The sequence below is a fragment of the Propithecus coquereli genome, unplaced genomic scaffold (assembly GCF_000956105.1).
Source record: "Propithecus coquereli isolate 6110/MARCELLA unplaced genomic scaffold, Pcoq_1.0 Scaffold116, whole genome shotgun sequence".
In the NCBI taxonomy this organism is placed as follows: Eukaryota; Metazoa; Chordata; class Mammalia; order Primates; family Indriidae; genus Propithecus; species Propithecus coquereli.
The window spans coordinates 848515-865696 of record NW_012135636.1 but is presented as its reverse complement, the minus strand read 5'-3'; the positions used below and the strand labels follow the sequence as shown (position 1 = coordinate 865696).

General features: G+C 38.2%; 2 protein-coding genes across 5 annotated transcripts in view; one reads left to right on the top strand and one right to left on the bottom strand.

The window, feature by feature from the left end:
• The window catches only part of RALGAPA1 (Ral GTPase activating protein, alpha subunit 1 (catalytic)), a 232168-nt gene extending 220957 nt beyond the window's left edge, over positions 1-11211 (top strand). For 2 of the 4 annotated variants that reach the window (XM_012658290.1, XM_012658273.1), the window contains 3 exons: positions 546-670; positions 7918-7920; positions 9876-10231. In XM_012658290.1, coding sequence (XP_012513744.1) covers positions 546-670; positions 7918-7920; positions 9876-10024 — 277 coding nt within the window. In that variant the 3' untranslated portion in view covers positions 10025-10231. Of the gene's footprint in view, positions 1-545; positions 671-1243; positions 1275-7917; positions 7921-9875 lie in introns of all 4 variants that reach the window. The other 2 variants (XM_012658299.1, XM_012658280.1) reach the window with 2 other exon arrangements.
• Positions 11212-12964: 1753 nt separating this feature from the next.
• INSM2 (insulinoma-associated 2) lies at positions 12965-15114 on the bottom strand. The gene has a single exon (XM_012658138.1). The coding sequence runs from the start codon at positions 15027-15029 to the stop codon at positions 13341-13343; it is 1689 nt and encodes a 562-aa protein (XP_012513592.1). The 5' UTR covers positions 15030-15114; the 3' UTR covers positions 12965-13340.
• Between the last annotated feature and the right edge of the window lie 2068 nt (positions 15115-17182).

Genomic DNA, 17182 nt, shown 5'->3' with positions numbered 1-17182 from the left:
GGATTACAGCAACAGTAGTCTTCCATTCAAAATGAGAACAATTGCTGAGAAAATACAGGGATTCTAGAAAAAGAAGAAGATATATAGGAATTTTTTACAATAAATCTTTACAAATGAAAAATATATAATTTTGGACATAGTATTTTAAGCAGCATTATAATATTCATTATGTGGCTTTTGAGAGTAAATCTGCAGATGGAAGCTGATTAACAAGATAAGATGAGCCTAGGCTGACCTAATAGCAGTTGAATCCTTTCTTAACTGTTAAACTTCCTTTATTTCAACAGTTTGGTGTTGTAATTATTTTTTAATAAATATCTCCTGGTTAAGTTGTCATGTATAGTGGGTTTGTGAAGAGTAAACTTAGGTTAAAAACTATACTTTTACAATTTAAAAAGCCATACTGTTAATGATATGCAAAAATAATTAGTGAATAATTATATTAAGAAGTAGTGGCTTAGCAATCATAGTAGTCCTTTTTTATAAGATCTGTTCTTTTCCAGTATAAGCTGGATTTAAATTTATCCTTAACTGAAGGAAATCAGCTATGAGGAGAGAGCACGGTACCTGCAAACAATTGTCCAGCACCATTTAGAGCCAACAACCTTTGAAGATTTTGCAGCACAGGTTTTTTCTCCAGCTCCCTACCATCATTTACCATCTGATGCCGGTAAGATTAAAAACAAGTTTTAGTTACTTGTTACTGGAACTTGAAATGCAATACCCTTTTGTTCTAAAAAACTTGCTTGAATACAATTCTAATCATTGAAATATGAATATTTTTATCACTATTTAATATCTGAATTTGGCCTGAAAATTTGACTTACACTTTCTTTTACCTAAATGCAATTCCTTAGAAAACCAACAATCTTCATAAAAGTACATGCGCATTTTATCTGAGTCAGTGACTCTTGTATCTCATGAGATCATTACTAAAGTATCTGCAAAAGAAACACAAGCTGAGCATGCACTCTCAACTTTAGAGGATCAGATTTTATTTCCAAGAATATTGCCTCATCATCTCTAATTTTATAAATAAAACTAAAATACCTGGTCTAGATTGAGAAGTGCTTAACATAGTAAATTATGTTACAGTGATTAACGATTGTAAGAGGGTACTGCATTTTTACAATTAACTAATTTTGAAGAAATCAGTAAGAAAATAAATGACTCGTGGCCTTCCTATTCTGTAATATCTTGCACTCCTTATGATTGTTTCATTTATTTTATTTTCCCTCTTTAGATCATTAAATATCAGTTCTGTTTATCTGAAGGTAAGACAAAGTGTCAACCAAAACACCCTCTGTTCTTCTCCCATTTCCTTTTTTCAAAATTAGCAAGCTCTAAGCTTGTAACTCAACAGTAAGCAAATTTAACACTGTCCTGGTTCATACTAAACATTTCAGAAATTGTCACTAAATTTTTTTCCAGAATTATATTGACTAACCCAGGTCTGCATGAAACACTAACATGGTTTGGGGATAAAAATAACTAATAATAGAACTCTTTGGTTGAAATTAGTTACACCTTGTTATATTGACCTTTTTTGTTTGTTTGTTTCTCAGCATGAAAAAGTAGTACTCTTGAACTGAAGTAGTGTGTCTTTGTATTTTGTAATGTGTTGCATTGTTATTGGATATCTTAACTCATCAAATGGTTATTCTCTGTGTGCCTTGCACTGTACTAGGCACCGGAAATACAAAGATGACTATTGTAATGGTGTTCAAGGGAAGCAGGAAGAGAGCATGATATATTTGAAGGTCATCATTATAAACCTTCAAATTCTCTTTGTTAAATAAGTTTTCTGTAAGTTTAAAAGGCACAGGACTCCTTTTCTAGCCTATTTGAAAAAAAATTACTGTAATTCTCAATTGAGGTTTAGTTAGTGAAGTTAAGGCTTCCATTCCTGTCATCATTAAATTACCATTAGAAAATAATTTTGCCAGAAAACTTTGATCCCCCTTCAATTAATATAAAAGACCTAGCAAAAAGAAAATCATATTTACTAGCTTGAATTTTTTGAAAAAGATAAAAGTCTAATATTTGTTTTAATCGATTGACACTATCTAAAATTACTCAGTTTGGCATTAAGAAAGATGGTAGAAGAAAGATACTTAAAGTAAATTAGTGAACAACAAATAAAAACTAAATATACCTGGCAATTTCATTGTTTAATAATAGATAATATCAGGCCGGGCGCGGTGGCTCACGCCTGTAATCCTAGCACTCTGGGAGGCCGAGGCGGGCGGATCATTTGAGCTCAGAGTTTGAGACCAGCCTGAGCAAGAGCAAGACCCCATCTCTACTAAAAAAAAAATAGAAAGAAATTAGCTGGACAACTTAAAAATATGTATAGAAAAAATTAGTTGGGCATGGTGGTGCGTGCCTGTTGTCCCAGCTACTCAGGCGGCTGAGGCAGTAGGATTGCTTGAGCCCAGGTGTTTGAGGTTGCTGTGAGCTAGGCTGACGCCACATCACTCTAGCTAGGGCAACAGAGTGAGACTCTGTCTCAAAAAAAAAAATAATAATAATAGATAATATCAGATAAAATATCAGACTATATTAAAATAGATATGAATGACACTTCTGTGTATCATATAGGTAAGCCATAAATTTCACAACTGAAAAATATTGATAATAGAACCACATTTGGACTAATTTTTCCCCTTAAATTTATAAAGCCTGTTTCATGTTGTAGTTGTTTACCAGCTGGAGTGCTTCATATTTGTCATTTCCCATTTTGCATTTATCCTGTACATTCAGGTATATAATATGGAAAGTAAGTATTCTCTCTAAGTATATAGTATGGAAAGTAGTATTCTCACTTTCTGAGATATTAGGTAAAGGATGCTCCAGCAGCCAGGTGAAGGCTTAGTTGGCTTCATTTTTACTGTATCATACTAAATTATTCTATAAGTTGTTTAAAATAGCACTTATGATTATCTAAATAACAAAAATGTGAATTTGAACATAATATTGTGCTACAAATTTTTTTTCAGTTAATTTTTTTAAATTGCCTTTAGGCACCATTAGACACATGGACTCTAATTTTCAAAAAGATGTTTTTACTTATAAATAACTCATGCCACTATTGCTGAATACATTTCTATATAAGTTTTTTGCAGACTTTAATACTTATAACAGAAGTTTTTTTTGTTGTTGTTTTTTGTTTTTTATTTCAGCATATTATGGGGGTACAGATATTTAGGTTACGTATGTTGCCCTTGCCCCCCTCCCCAATAACAGAAGTTTTTATCAGAGTGGTTCTTAGTTCAACACAATAAAATGAAATATGTACTACTATGGTAGCAAAAATATTATGGAATCTGAAGAATAATTTTCTTCCAATTATCTCAAATCTTTATTTTTCTGTCATAAACCAAATCCATACATACAGAGCTCCCCTTAAAGTTAAAAGTCAAAGTGGGACAGAAAAAACATAAAATAAGCCATGTAATAACGGTTTAGACCTGACTTCTGGTTTGCAACAATGATATAATAGTGTCACTTTTTTTAGGCACATTTTTATTTTTTTAAACAATGATAAAATTTGCTTACCACATTGAGGAAATGGATTCATAATTGCAATTGAGAATCAGCTTTTGATATCCTACGCATACCCTGTATATATAAAATACCTAATTAATGCTAATGTAATAATTTCAAAATTAGGTTTTAAAAAATAACAGTAGACAGGGCGCTGTGGCTCACGCCTGTAATCCTAGCACTTTGGGAGGCCAAGACAGGAGGATCGCCTGAAGCCAGGAGTTCTAGAACAGTCTGAGCAACGTAGCAAGACCCTGTCTCTACAAAATCTAGAAAAATTAGCCTGGTTGTGATGGTGCATGCCTGTAGTCCCAGCTACTTGGGGAGGCTGAGGCAGGAAGAGCACTTGAGCCCAGGAGTTTGAGGTTGCAGTGAGTTGTCATGATGCTACTGCTCTCTAGTCCAGGCAATAGAGCAAGACCCTGTCTCAAAAAAAAAAAAAAATGCCAGTACAATGATTATATTCTTTCTTACCACCCTGTAACACAATTCTATTCAGTGGAATAGTATAGAAAAATACTATTTTTTAAAAATTACTTAATTTGGTTCAAGATTATTTAAAAGCCACTTTGTGGTTAACTGTAGTGTACCAACTTATGATGACATTTCAGTCCAAGAAAGGATTTTTTTATATAACTTTCAGTATTATTTAGATGGATACGAAAGATTTTGGTATATCATAGTTCCATAAATTTCATAACTGTATTTTCTCAAAATGTACTGTCTGTGGCAGTAGACTGATACTTAAGGGAAATTATTTTTATCCCTAAGGTCATTGAGGGAAATATTGTGATGTCACATTTTGTTGATCTTCCATAACTACATTAAAATATTATTAGATTTTTCTTGTCTTTTATTTTTAAAATATTACAGGAAAAAATCCCTTTATCTTTGTCAGGCATGTGTGTGGAAAATATCAAAAGTTTTACAGTGACTTTCTTTAACTTTTTTTTATATTTACAAACACCTCTCCTCTAACCATAAACTTCAAAGTGAAATTACTCTTTTTCTTGGCCAAATTATAGTGGTCATTCAAAATGTACAGATTTTTTCCTAACGTTAAATTGTCTTTTTACATTTTGTGATAAATTCTAAAAAGCCCACAAGAAACAGGATTCTATTTTGTTGGAAGTGTACAGTAAATATTAATGGGTTTGTCTTTCTCAGTTTGAACATTAAAAATACACTCATAATTTTTACCAGCATTCGTTCTTTTTTACTATCACCACCCAGAAATATTTTTGAATGCCTATTGTGTGGTATATCTAGAATTACCTCTGATACCTATTATTCTAACTTAGCTAGCAGATGCCTTCCTTTAAATTGTTTTTCTACAAATTAAGTTAGAGATTTTAGTTCTTTAACAATTAAAGGATTGTTGCTTGTCCCCCCCGCTTGCGTGTGTGTGTGTGTGTGTGTATACACATACATAAATACCACTTTTCATAATTACCTTTAGAAAATATATTTCTTATTTAATGGAATATTATAAACATTAGGAAGATTTAAATATAATTTCTATGTCATCAAAATCAGGGATAATCTAGAGTGACTATGAAGACCTAGAGTAGCATGTAATCTACCTTCTAACTTCAGTTTTGCTATTACTTCACAAAATGTGTATTGTCATATATAGATGGGATAGGATTTATGATGGACAGATCTCTCTCTCAATCTTTGAGTGTGATGGATCAGCAAAATTTAGCCATCACGTTAGGTAACCTTTGTTAGCTCAGTATCCTTCTTTAAAAGTTATTTTAAACTTACCAGGCTTTGAAATGACCTGAAAGAAAATATTTTAGCCCCTTAGAAGATAGTTATTTTATACATATTCTAAATATTATTGTGCATGCCAATAGGAAAATTAGTTTCCTGCAATACATAACATAAGCTATAAATTTGTTTATTTAATGTTTTTAAAAACAGGTTCCTACTCCTTTTTTTTTTATCACCAGGTTAGCCTGAAATTATAGGCAGCCAAATATGTTCTGATTAGTACTTTAAACTTGGAAATTTGGTTTATATGTTTTTGATTAAGAGACAAATATCAATCTGAAATAACGTCCACTAACCTTTGTGACAATAACTACTAGGTTTCAGTTTCCACATAGAACATTCATCCAGATATGAAATTTTTGTAATGAAAATAACAAAATAATAATTGAGCAATTACTGAGTGCCAGGCACTATTCTAGGTACTGTACAAACATTTTTTCATTTAAGCTTCATGGTAGTTCTATGAAATGTAAAAGGAAAAAAGCTTAACCAGAGTCACCTGGTACTTGGTAAAGCCAGTATTCCAACAAAGTCCCGACTTCAGAGTGAATGATCTTAACTATTACAATACCCATTTAGTCTAAATATTTTCATCCATTTCTTGCTGTTGACAGAGGGGACAAAGAAAGAGATATTGCCCAATAACTTGTCATATTTACAAATTAGAATTATTAAAGATTTTTATTTTGAGGGTTCTACTTTTGCCACCCATTAAAAAAATCTTTTTTTGTTTGTTTGTTTTTTAATAGCTTTAAGGTTGCCAGGGGAGAAGTACGGGCTTTGGAATCAGACCAATCTGGATTCAATCCTAGTTCTGCCATTTATTATTCATATAAACTCTTATCTATCCTACACCCAGTTTTCTCATTTGTAAGAAGGGAGGTATAATAAGACAAGCTTAGCCTGATTTGTTCTAAGTCTGCAATAGTAGTTGAGTATGTTAAAATGAAGCCACTTGTTTGCCTGTATTTATGAACGATTTTAAATTGTGTTATTATTTTCCTTATGACAGTGCTATATCCATTCTAATCTTAATCACTTATCAACTCCTTTCACAATATTAAACAGTAAGGTTATTGGGTACTCTGTAACCCTTAATATAAAGTTAAGTTTTATATCAACATAAGAAAGGATAAATTATTTCCCCCAAACTAAACTTAATGGTATGTTGTACTCTCCACATTTGAAGGATCATATTTTGTAGGTGATCATTTTCTTCAAAAATATAATTTGTTTCCCTTCCTTTCTTCCTCATCTGTTCTGACTCAAAGTCTATTAACTTTTCTGTGTATAATAGCTTTATTATATAGCTACACTTATTGTGCACCTGCTGTGTGCCAGGAACTTTGCATCTGTAGTCATTAATCCCCACAACAGCTTTGCAAAATAATTATTATCTCCATTTTACAAATAAGAAAATGTCTCAAGTTAGTTTAGTTTGCCCGAGATCAAACAGCTAGTAAAGTGACAGATTTGGAACTTAGTCCATGACTGTCTAATCCATGCCCATGTTCTAACACATCACATTATCTCTTATTCAATATTAATTGAAATTGCTTTCAATTAAAATAATTGAAATATTAATTTGAAATTGCTTTCAAAGTTACAATATTTTAAAAGGCTATATTTACTCAATAACTGGAAATTTTAAATTGGTTATGCCTGTCACCAAACAGTACAAACAAAATCATAATAAATAACAATCCTTTGAATTCCCTTTTATAATCTATTTAGATCCCCAGTCATATTCATCATGTTATTTGTAATAGTTCATTATAATCAATATGCAATATATCAATTTATTATACCATCAAGATATATACACAGTCTGTGTGAGCACTGTTAAGAGTGTTAGTAGCAGATATAGTATACACAAATATATGCTCCCCTAGATACTTTTAAAACTTTATTCTTGAGGATATATTAATAATAGAAATAATTAAATAAATCAGCATTCTTTATAACACCAGTAGTCTAAATCAATAATTAGGCAGAATAGAATATAAAATGAAATGTAGCTATCACTGTATTCTTTATGTCTAAAATTGAGGTCTGTCCACTGTAAAATATTTACAGAGTTTGGGTATGTTAAGTATATACCACAAATATCATTAACTAAAATGGGAGAAGGTACTGGTAATGATACACCACACACACTAAAAAGCCTAATTTGAGTCTCAGTTGACTGAAGGGGATTTCACTTTGAAGGCATTAAGGCAGACATGAGGAATTGTTTTTGAGGAAAGTATTCTTTTGAGTTTGGCATACTCAAACAGTGCTCTCCCATAAAACTTTCTATGATGATGGAAATATTCTGTATCTTCACTGTCTAGTATAGTAGCTACTAACCACATGTGGCTATTAAATGAAATGTGGCTAGTATACCAAGGATCTGAATTTTTACTTAATTTTAATGTAATTTTAATGTGGCTACAGCTACCATATTGGACAAAGCAACACTAGAGATTTTGTGACTGAGTGGTTAGGATAATATGGTAGCAGTATAGTGAACACTTTGAAAGGTAGATGTTTATAGAATCTCTCATAGAATTTTTTTCTTCTTTTCTTTTTTCCTATTTGAACTTGTTTTGTTAGTTGGTAAGTATAACATTTGAATTTACAAAGCATTGTCTGTTGTGAAACATCATCACCCTAGCTCATTGCATGCTGAATTATATTTCACAATAAAAACCTGATTACTTTCTTCTCTGCTCCTCAGTTAACACCTGTAAAATTCTGCACTGTGTCTCTCATATTTGTTATCTATCTTCTCTTTTGTTTTCTCACTTCTGCTCGCTACTCCATTTCTTCATTCACAACAAAGAAAGAAATGCAGTCATAGTTCTCTTCCTCCCAAAACCTCCGCTAGAAAACATTGGCCATCTCAAGGTAAACAGCCATGGGAAAGCCTCACATGATGGCCGGGAATAATATGCATTACCAGAAAAGCATGAGCTATTGCTCTTCACCTTCATTCTGCCATCCATCTGCAGTGCTTCCCTAAAAGGGGCCATGGATTCATATTCGCCTCTAGATTTTCAAGTATGTGTCCACTATGAACCAATTCAGATCTTCAGGAAGAGTCAAGGTGAACAGAAATATATTTCCTTCTCCTTAAGTTTTGAAGGCCAATCTCATTTTCCATTAGAAAAGAAGGTTGGAGAAGTTACTTTTGAGAAGGAGGACGATTGACCTGGATTATGAGTAACAGTGTTTTTCCTTGGCAGTATATATTTGTTCTTAAGTATAATATTTGGCCTTAAAAACACTTGAAATGTTCTACAGATGCATTCTTAATTGTTTAAGACACCTGAATAGAATCTGTACCCCTTATTGAATTTCTTTGTTTCTCCTTACAAATATTCATAACTTCAATTTAAGCACAAATCTTTTCTTATATGGAAGTGCTAGCATACTTATTTCCAAGTTTGAAGTGTCAGTGAGCTGCTGCTGCATTGGCTAACAAATATTCCAAAAGACTCCCTAAAATAAGGAGATTTCTAAATTTAAGCCTGAAACCTATGTACTGTTTTTGTTTGTTTGTAACACACATAAAGAAAATTTTCATGTACTTAAGACCCAGAAAATCTGGATTAAAGTGCCTTAAAATATAGAGAATTTTTATTTTGTTATTCTGTTTGCAGATTTTTTTGTTTTCTTATGAAGGGCTTTTATTTTTAATGTAATGTCTTAATTCAGAAAATATTTGAGAGCCTATAATGTGCAAGGTTCTGAAGTATTGGTGTACATTAGAGAATCATAATTCATAGAAATAAAGTACAGAGGTAAAAAACTACTTTGTAAATGACATGCAGAATTTTCCTATTTGATTTTCTTTTGCTTTTAAAAGTTTATGTCTACTAATTCTACTGGTTACCTACTTTCTATGACTGAATAGTGTAACTGCAAAGGTGTAAATTAATGAAAACAAAAGCATTGTTTATCTCTCATAAATTAAGACATTTTGCAGAGTCAGTCTGCCTTTTTTGACTGACTTTCAGATAAGAATTCTTGTCCTTCCCCCCGCCCTAGGAATTTATCTTACTCCTTTTTAAAACCATATTTAAATACCTTGCATGTATAATGGTCTCATCTCATAGTGCTGAGTTCCTTTTTGGAATTTTTGGTTCTCAGACTAGTGCTATTTTTCAAGTTTAAGCAGTGAAGGCCCTATTCATGGTTATACCCTGAGTCCTAGAGATAGGAATTGGTACTTCTCACCTGCTTCTAGATCCCTTCCCTGCATGCTAATGGTGCTTTGCATCCCTGTTCTTTCTGGCCCAAAGATTTTCCTTCCCATTGCTTTTTCCAAGGTTCTGGGTCTGGGGATGATGATTGGCACTTTCTTGCTAGTATGATGACATGAGCCACCAGATCCCTGAGTTTTAAATACATTAGTAGGCTGTTGTAACAAGCAAGTTTGGGGCTCGGTTTTTCCCCTCAAAAGATCTCATTAAGAGATGGGATCCTTGCTACAGATTAGTAGCAGAAAGGTTATTTCTTAGGGGTGAGAGGCTGGATGACTGTACTAATTCTCTTGCTGTTTCCTACAGGCTCCTACCCAGAGATTCTACCCAGTGAAACTCCCACAGCAACGCAGGTAGATGGGGCTGACCTGGCCTCTCCAATGTCTCCTCGAACTAGCAAAAGCCGCATGTCCATGAAGCTGCGTCGTTCCTCTGGCTCAGCCAATAAATCCTAAGGAGACAAGCAGCCCAACAACAGTGATCAGCAGTAGCCACCTTAGCGCAGATCATAGGGTTAACTCTTTCAGGCCTTCATGTCTGCCATAACATGCATGTTTCTTCTTGTACATTTGAGAAAACACTGGATTTAAATAATTTGTAGCTTAATATTTTAGATTTGGGTTATTTATTGTTTGTTTTTATCCCCACACTCCAAGCTGCCATGTTTTCAGGGGGAGGAGTTTTACTGTACACCCTTTACCTTCCTAGATAATTATGTCTAAGTAGTTTTACCTTTAATTTCATGATTAACTAGCCAAAAGATAATTGGACAAATATTCTCATTATTTTATTTATTGTGCCTAATTGCAACTTTATGGCTCAATAAATATAATTTTTTTACAAATATAAAATTTTAAATTTAAGCATTTGTAAAGCTATAGCAAAAGTTGCAAATCTGTTAATACACAGGATATGTACAGACTATTTATGTTATGAAAATAAAACACTCAAATGGTCTTTTAGCATCTCAAATTCCAACTGAAATAATTTTAGTATTAACTTTTTCTTCCCAAAGCAATGTCTCATCTCTTGGCTGTGCAGGTGATGCCCTGGTATATCCAATAACTAGAAAAATCAATCAGTGTGCTGAACTTTAATTTATGTTTAGCTTCCATATATTTTTCTAATATTTTGTTTTTTAAGTGGTATCACTGTTAAATGCCATTTCTGTTTTGAGATTGTGGCCCTTTATTATTGGCTGCTAGATCCTGGTGTATCTTTGTTCTTTCTTGAGTACCAAAAAAAGGGGGGGAGAAAAGAAGGAAAAAAACTTTTCTGATATAAATATGTTGCTCAAATTATGTATATTATTGAAAAAGAAAAGGAAACATGACCCAGGAGTCTTATGTTAAATCTAATATTGTTAATACTGAACTTGCAGGTGCAGGTTGGTATACATTCCACACTCCAGAAATATTTTCCTACAGTAAATAAGCTACTCACATTTCGTTTTGAATGGGCATCTCCTAAGGAAATGTAGCATGATGTCGGTACTAACTGCATGTGTAAATACATCATACTGGCAAACCATAAAATATAAATTATGTATCATCATTCACATAGCATCTACAAATTTGTAACAGTGGGGAAAAAAGATGACATGGTATTTAATAATACAATAAAAATATTCTTATCACTTCCTGTTCATGAGTGTTGATTTGTCCTCTATAGTTCTTATTTACAGACTCAATAAGCAGGGCTGAATGATTAATGGGGAGATGGAAAGCATGAACCTAGGTTATCTTAGCTAATCATGAAAAATGAATTTGAATTCCTTTCTCAGGGTACACTCCAACTTACTTCTCAAAGCTTCTACCACAATCATTAGAAACACAGGAAATTTTATACCTTCATAAAGGCTGCCCGGAACTTCACCCAGTGCACTTGGTTAAAGCATCAATTTATCTCAGCTTCATGTTTCTTTGATTTCTTAAATTTCACTTTGTTTTATGATATACTTTCAGGAATAATACTTTCTACCGACAGGTTTTTCTAAAACAAACTTTCAGAGCTTCTGTGACTCAATTCTTTGTTTTCCTATAAATAAAAACCAAAATTTCTATGAAAGCTTATGTAGAAGATAAACAAATGGATAAAGAGTCTTAGAAACAAGATTAAACAATATAGACATTTTCCCACAGTGGAGGTGAAGAATTACAAAAAGGAAAATCAAAGTAACTACTTACATGTTTCTAAACTGCTTTCATTTTTTTAAAATAAACATCTAATGGATATGTAACAAAATGAAGTGAAAATACCAACCCAAAATAGCGAATTAGCACCATTAATTTTTTCATCTTCAGATAACACTATTCTCTAGCTTTTAAAAAAAAATATTTAAAATATATTCTGTTGACATTTGTTGAGGGGAAGTGTCATTTTAGATTTAAAGAATGGTACATATTCGTTGCCTGTTGGAGCTCAGTCAGTGCAGCCATACTTCAAAGGAAAAATTTCCATTCCATTTCTGTACCATTGCATTCATTTGCAAAATATAATATCTCCTGTTTTTGTGTTCTGTCTAAATGGGTCACTAAGATTCTAAAATAGGATGCTGACATTGGGGAGATGATAAGAAATATGGCTTTGAAAATAGGCTGTGTTCAACAGAATTCTTAAGACAAACACAGAACACAAAGCACAGTCTATGTACATTTATTTGGTGGTAAGCATCTTACAAATATGAGCTGTCAAGCAGTGCTCGGCCAGCGTCCCCGACTCTGACTTTCAGGGCATGGGTACAGAATGTACACTGAAATGGTTTACAAAACTTCAAAAACAAGTTGCTGCTGAAAAGAAAATACTGAATATTGAATGAATTGCCGTTCAGTTCCTTGGTGGATTATAGGTATTAACATCTTCCTTAAGCTGAACATAGTTGTATACATAACACTCAGTATGAGATTTACAACAGAATCATTAAAACAATTTGGGTGAAACCCCATTAAAACAGTCAAACTCCAGGAAACAATTTCTATATTTCCAAAGGGCTATTTAAAGAAAGGTTTAAAGTAGCTCTTCCTGAATAACGCACACAAAATAGCTAAAGATGAGAATTGGGGGGGCGGCGTGTCTCAATTCTTTCTCGTAAAGCAGCACCCTCCCCACCTCCAAACACTAACTTAAGAATGGACTAGTACATACAATTGGGGAAAGGAAAGGTTACAGTGTTAGACACCCTCCCAAAAGTAGCAAACATTCTCTTATGTTTACTGCCCACAGACACAGGTCTTCGATCTTTTCCCCCCTTAAGTTTGGCACCAATCAATCACATAACTTAATTCACAGAATATACAATGCAAGATATCTGACCCTACTGAGACAGAAACTACATAGGCGCCTGTGATGGCAAGAGAAAAAAAAATTGGTTACTACCACTTTGGGTAGCCAGAACCCTTTGTAGATATTGAGACATGCACGCGTTCACTGCGACTTTCCATAGGAATTACAAATCATATAGGATTCGTTAGGGTCTCCAGAGTTTTGAGGCAAAAAAAAAAAAAAAAATCCTATTTTAGTGGGGAAAGTGAGAAGGATTTAAAGCTGACAGTCTTTGATTGCGAGGGTTTATACCATATACATACCTGCTCTAGAGAGGGATTTTACGTTTCACTGTCCGCTCCTCTGGCGGAACATAGACTACTAGGAGAATTTTAGGTGACAAAACGTAGGAAAGAAAAGTAAACCTGCAAGTTGAAGAAAGCCCCACAGAAATTCCCATGATCTGTTTGCTCCAAGGCCAACCTTGAAATCTTCCTGGTCTCTTGGCCCTCAGCAGCCGGGCCTCAGTGGCATTTGCAGCAACAATACCTGCCGACTTTCTGAGGGGTGGTACTTATTGATGTGCCGGGTCAGCCCCGGGGAGCTAAAAAAAGTGGACGGGCAGTGCTTGCATGAGAAAATTTGCTGAGCACTCCCGTCAGATGCCCCGCCTGGGCCAGGCGTTTCGGAAGGAGCCCCTGCCAGAGCGGGCAGAAGCAGCTCCTCGCGGACAGCATGCCACAGCCGATGTTTCTCCCTGATATCTGCGGACGGGAAGTGCGCCCCACACAACGGGCAAGCGAAGGCAAGTGGAGCACCGCGTTCGGAGCCAAAACCCGGGGCTAGCGTACGGGCCGAGCCTGCCTCATGAGTGCCCAAGTGCTTACGCAGATAGGCTTGGCGACGGAACTTTTTGTGGCAATATGGACACACGAAGATCTCGGGTCCCCCGCCACCACTGGTACTGCCTGGCACGGGCACCCGGCGCCCAAACACCCCCTCTGTATAGGGACCCTGTGGCAGCGGTGGCTCCGGGTGCATCAGCACCTGGAGGCCCTGGCGCAGGGCGCTGTCCTGGTGCTGATCTGCCCCGGAGCTGTCCCTGGCTTGCGGGTGCTGATCCGCAGTTCGCTCAATCCGGCTATTCTCCTTCCCCTCCGCCAGAAAAGATGCAATGGCACCGGATTCCGGGGAGGACGAAGACGACGACGGAGGCGGCTTCCCGTCGGTAGAGGAGACTGTGGCAGCGTTTGCAGCTGCGGGACGTGGCTTGTGCCAGCGGCGATGGGAAGCAAGGTTCGCAGGACAGCTGAAGACCTTGTCGCACTCAGGGCAGCGGTACTCGACGCGCACAATGCGGGAGCATCGATGCTGGGCCAGTGCAAAGGGGTCTGCGTACTGTTCCTTGCACAACTGGCAGATGAACTCTCCCAGCAGCGTGCGGCTGCCCCCCAAGCCCTGGGACGGCGCCCCGGGCTCCTCTTCCTTGATCTTCAGGCCCAGAACAGGGGACGTGGTCACCTCATCAGCAAAGCTCAACTTCCTCATAGCCTTTGGCTTCTTGATTCCCGCGACCGCAGTTCCCGAAGTGCAGCCCGGAGGTATCTTGGCGCGGCGCTCGCCACCGGCGGCCCGCTTCAGGCCGTGCAGGGTGGCCGAAAGGGGCGCGGGGTCCGGCTGAAGCGCGGGCTCTGGGAACGGTGCCCGGAGCGGCAGCAGGAACTGCTCCCCTGAGGTCGGTGCGGCTGCTGGCGCCGAGCAGGAGAAAGCGGCCACCGCGGCGGCACCCCCGGGAAAGGACTCGGCAGAGACGGGCGAGCTGAGGCAGCGCTCCAGGAACGCCCGACGCAGCTCTGTGCCCACTGGCTTCGTGGGACTGGGGCTGGGCCCGGACCCGGGCCTAGGACCCTCCCTGCCATCCGCCCTCCTCTCTGCACCTTCCCGCCCCCCAGCCCCTGGGCTCACCCCGGCCACCCGACAGGGCGACCCCGACAATTCCCGGGCCGCCTCCGCCGTCAGCCCCTTTCCGGGCTCCTCCTGGGTGAGGGACTCCACATCTGGCAAGGAGGAGGTAGGAGCCTCCTCCAGGAAGGGCGGCGCCACCTGGGGGCCCAGCAGAGGGAAGACCCCCTGGGCTAGGCGCACTCGGTACGAGCCGCCTGTCCGTTTAGTTCGCTTCACCAGGAAGCCTCTTGGCATGGTCTAGTCAGGAGCGCTAGGGTGCAAGAGAAATGGAGGGGCACGGGGGCCGAGAGCGGGCAAGCACAGTAACTACCCGAGCCTCGCCGCGGCGGTCATGCCGGGGCTGTCTTTATAGCTGAGACGCGGCCCACGGCCCCGCCGACCGCCTCCGGGCTGACCCAGCCAATCAGGAGTGGGAGCGGGCGCCGGGGGCGGGGTTTTCTCTTGGTGGAGCTCTCGGGAATAGCAAACCCGGCTGCGGCGCAAGTCTCAGCCCCGCCTCACAGCGCCCCGAGGGGCCCTCGTGCCATGCTGGGGCCACTGCCCCCTGTCGCCCTGAGATGAAGGCGCAACAAGGTAAGTCCAGATGTGAGGGAGCTCGGCACTCCCCACCGCGTCCAGGGACCGTCCCAGCAGGGAGCTGGGCAGAAAGGCCACCTCAAGATGCCCACCGCGGGCTGGGGCTCGGCTGCCCCCCACGCGTGGGCCTCTGACTGAAAAGCTCCCACCCTGCGGAGGACAGGCAAGGGGAAGGGGCAGTGGACAAGAGGGGCGGGAGGGGGGGACCGCGGTGTAGGGATCCATCAGGAAACGGGTTAACGTCCTCAGCCGGTATTGAGCTGATGAGAAGCTGCGATAGAGTGGCAGGGCGGCTAAATCCACCGCCCTGTGCCTACACTTGACGGTGGGAGCACGTCTGCCATCCAGTATCGATCGGGACTGCGCGCGTCTGTGATACTATGAGAATTCATCTGGGAAGAAGGGCTCTCAGTGCGGGAGATCGTGCGTGCTGGCAAGCCTCTGGAGCTCAGGACGCCTGCACGTTTCCGGGCCCTGGTCCTCCGGGCTTTAAGTGCCCCTCCCCGATGGGAATAGGAGTGAGGAGAGGAAAGTAGGATCTAATTTTCGACTCTCCTCACATAAAGTGGTTTCTCTGTTCACACTTTCCACTTGTACTACCTAGAGACATGACTTAATGCCTAACTGACCTGTTTAGCATGGAGCAGATCGAGTGAGAAATGCTGGTGGGATCAGCATTACATCTGCTTCCCCGTGAAAGAATAAGTGATACTTTACAAAAGGTGGACCGACTCAACAGATTTTCATCCAGCACCCTGCAACGTGCCCAGCACTGTTTTAAGAATGAGACAAAATTTGAAAGTTTTTAATAATAGCTGAACTGTGAAATAATTAGGCAATATGACAGATGTAAAGTGCCTAAATCCATAATATAGATACGTACAATGTGAAAACAGAAAGGGGAAAACTATGTGTACAAGTCTCCTTACAAAACCAAATTGTAGAAAAAGACTGAGGGAGGTGTTTTAAAAGTAGACTAAAATATAACAGATCTAGACATCAGTAAAACATTGTCTTCTTTCTAGCAAATGAAGTATTTTTTACAAGGAGAACATTATTTGGGAGAAGATTTGGAAGTATTTACATATTAATCATTGACTCTGTTTTAGGCATTCTGCTTAAGTAATCTCTGATCTTCACACACACACACACACACACACACCAGGAAGGAGATATTATTGCTTTCTTTTTTTGGTGAGGGGGTTAAGCCATAGAGAAGTTAGATAAGCGGCAAAAGTCATGCAGAGCTCAGATTGAAACACCGTCTGGCTAATCCTAAAACCCATACTTTCCACTACTACACCAATGACTTCAAACTATTTTTTCCTTAATTACATCCCACAATAATAAATATGTTTTAAAGTGCACACATATAACTGAAACAAAAGTTTCACAAAATAATACTTCCCTTAAATAGGTGCAGTGCATTCTCATTTTCTATTTAATTCTATTGTATTTTGTTTTTTTAAATACTGGTCATAGCGAACAAATTGATTTCGTAACTCACTAATGGATTAGGACCCACAGTTTGAAAAACACTCTCATTGTGTTTTTCCCATTAAATAGCATGAAATCATATAAAATTAAATAAACCTATACTGTATAATCAAAATTAATATTCTGAATCACTATTTAAAATATCTGAGTCCTTTAATAGTGCTGGTAAACTTCATTTCCCAAATTGATCATTTAAGACATATCAGCTTATGTTTGACTTCTAACTCAAATTCTCAATTCTCCTTTCCTTTTTCCTCATAACCCAGACATATCGTATGGTGTGGACAATCTGATGTAAGAATTTTAATACTTTA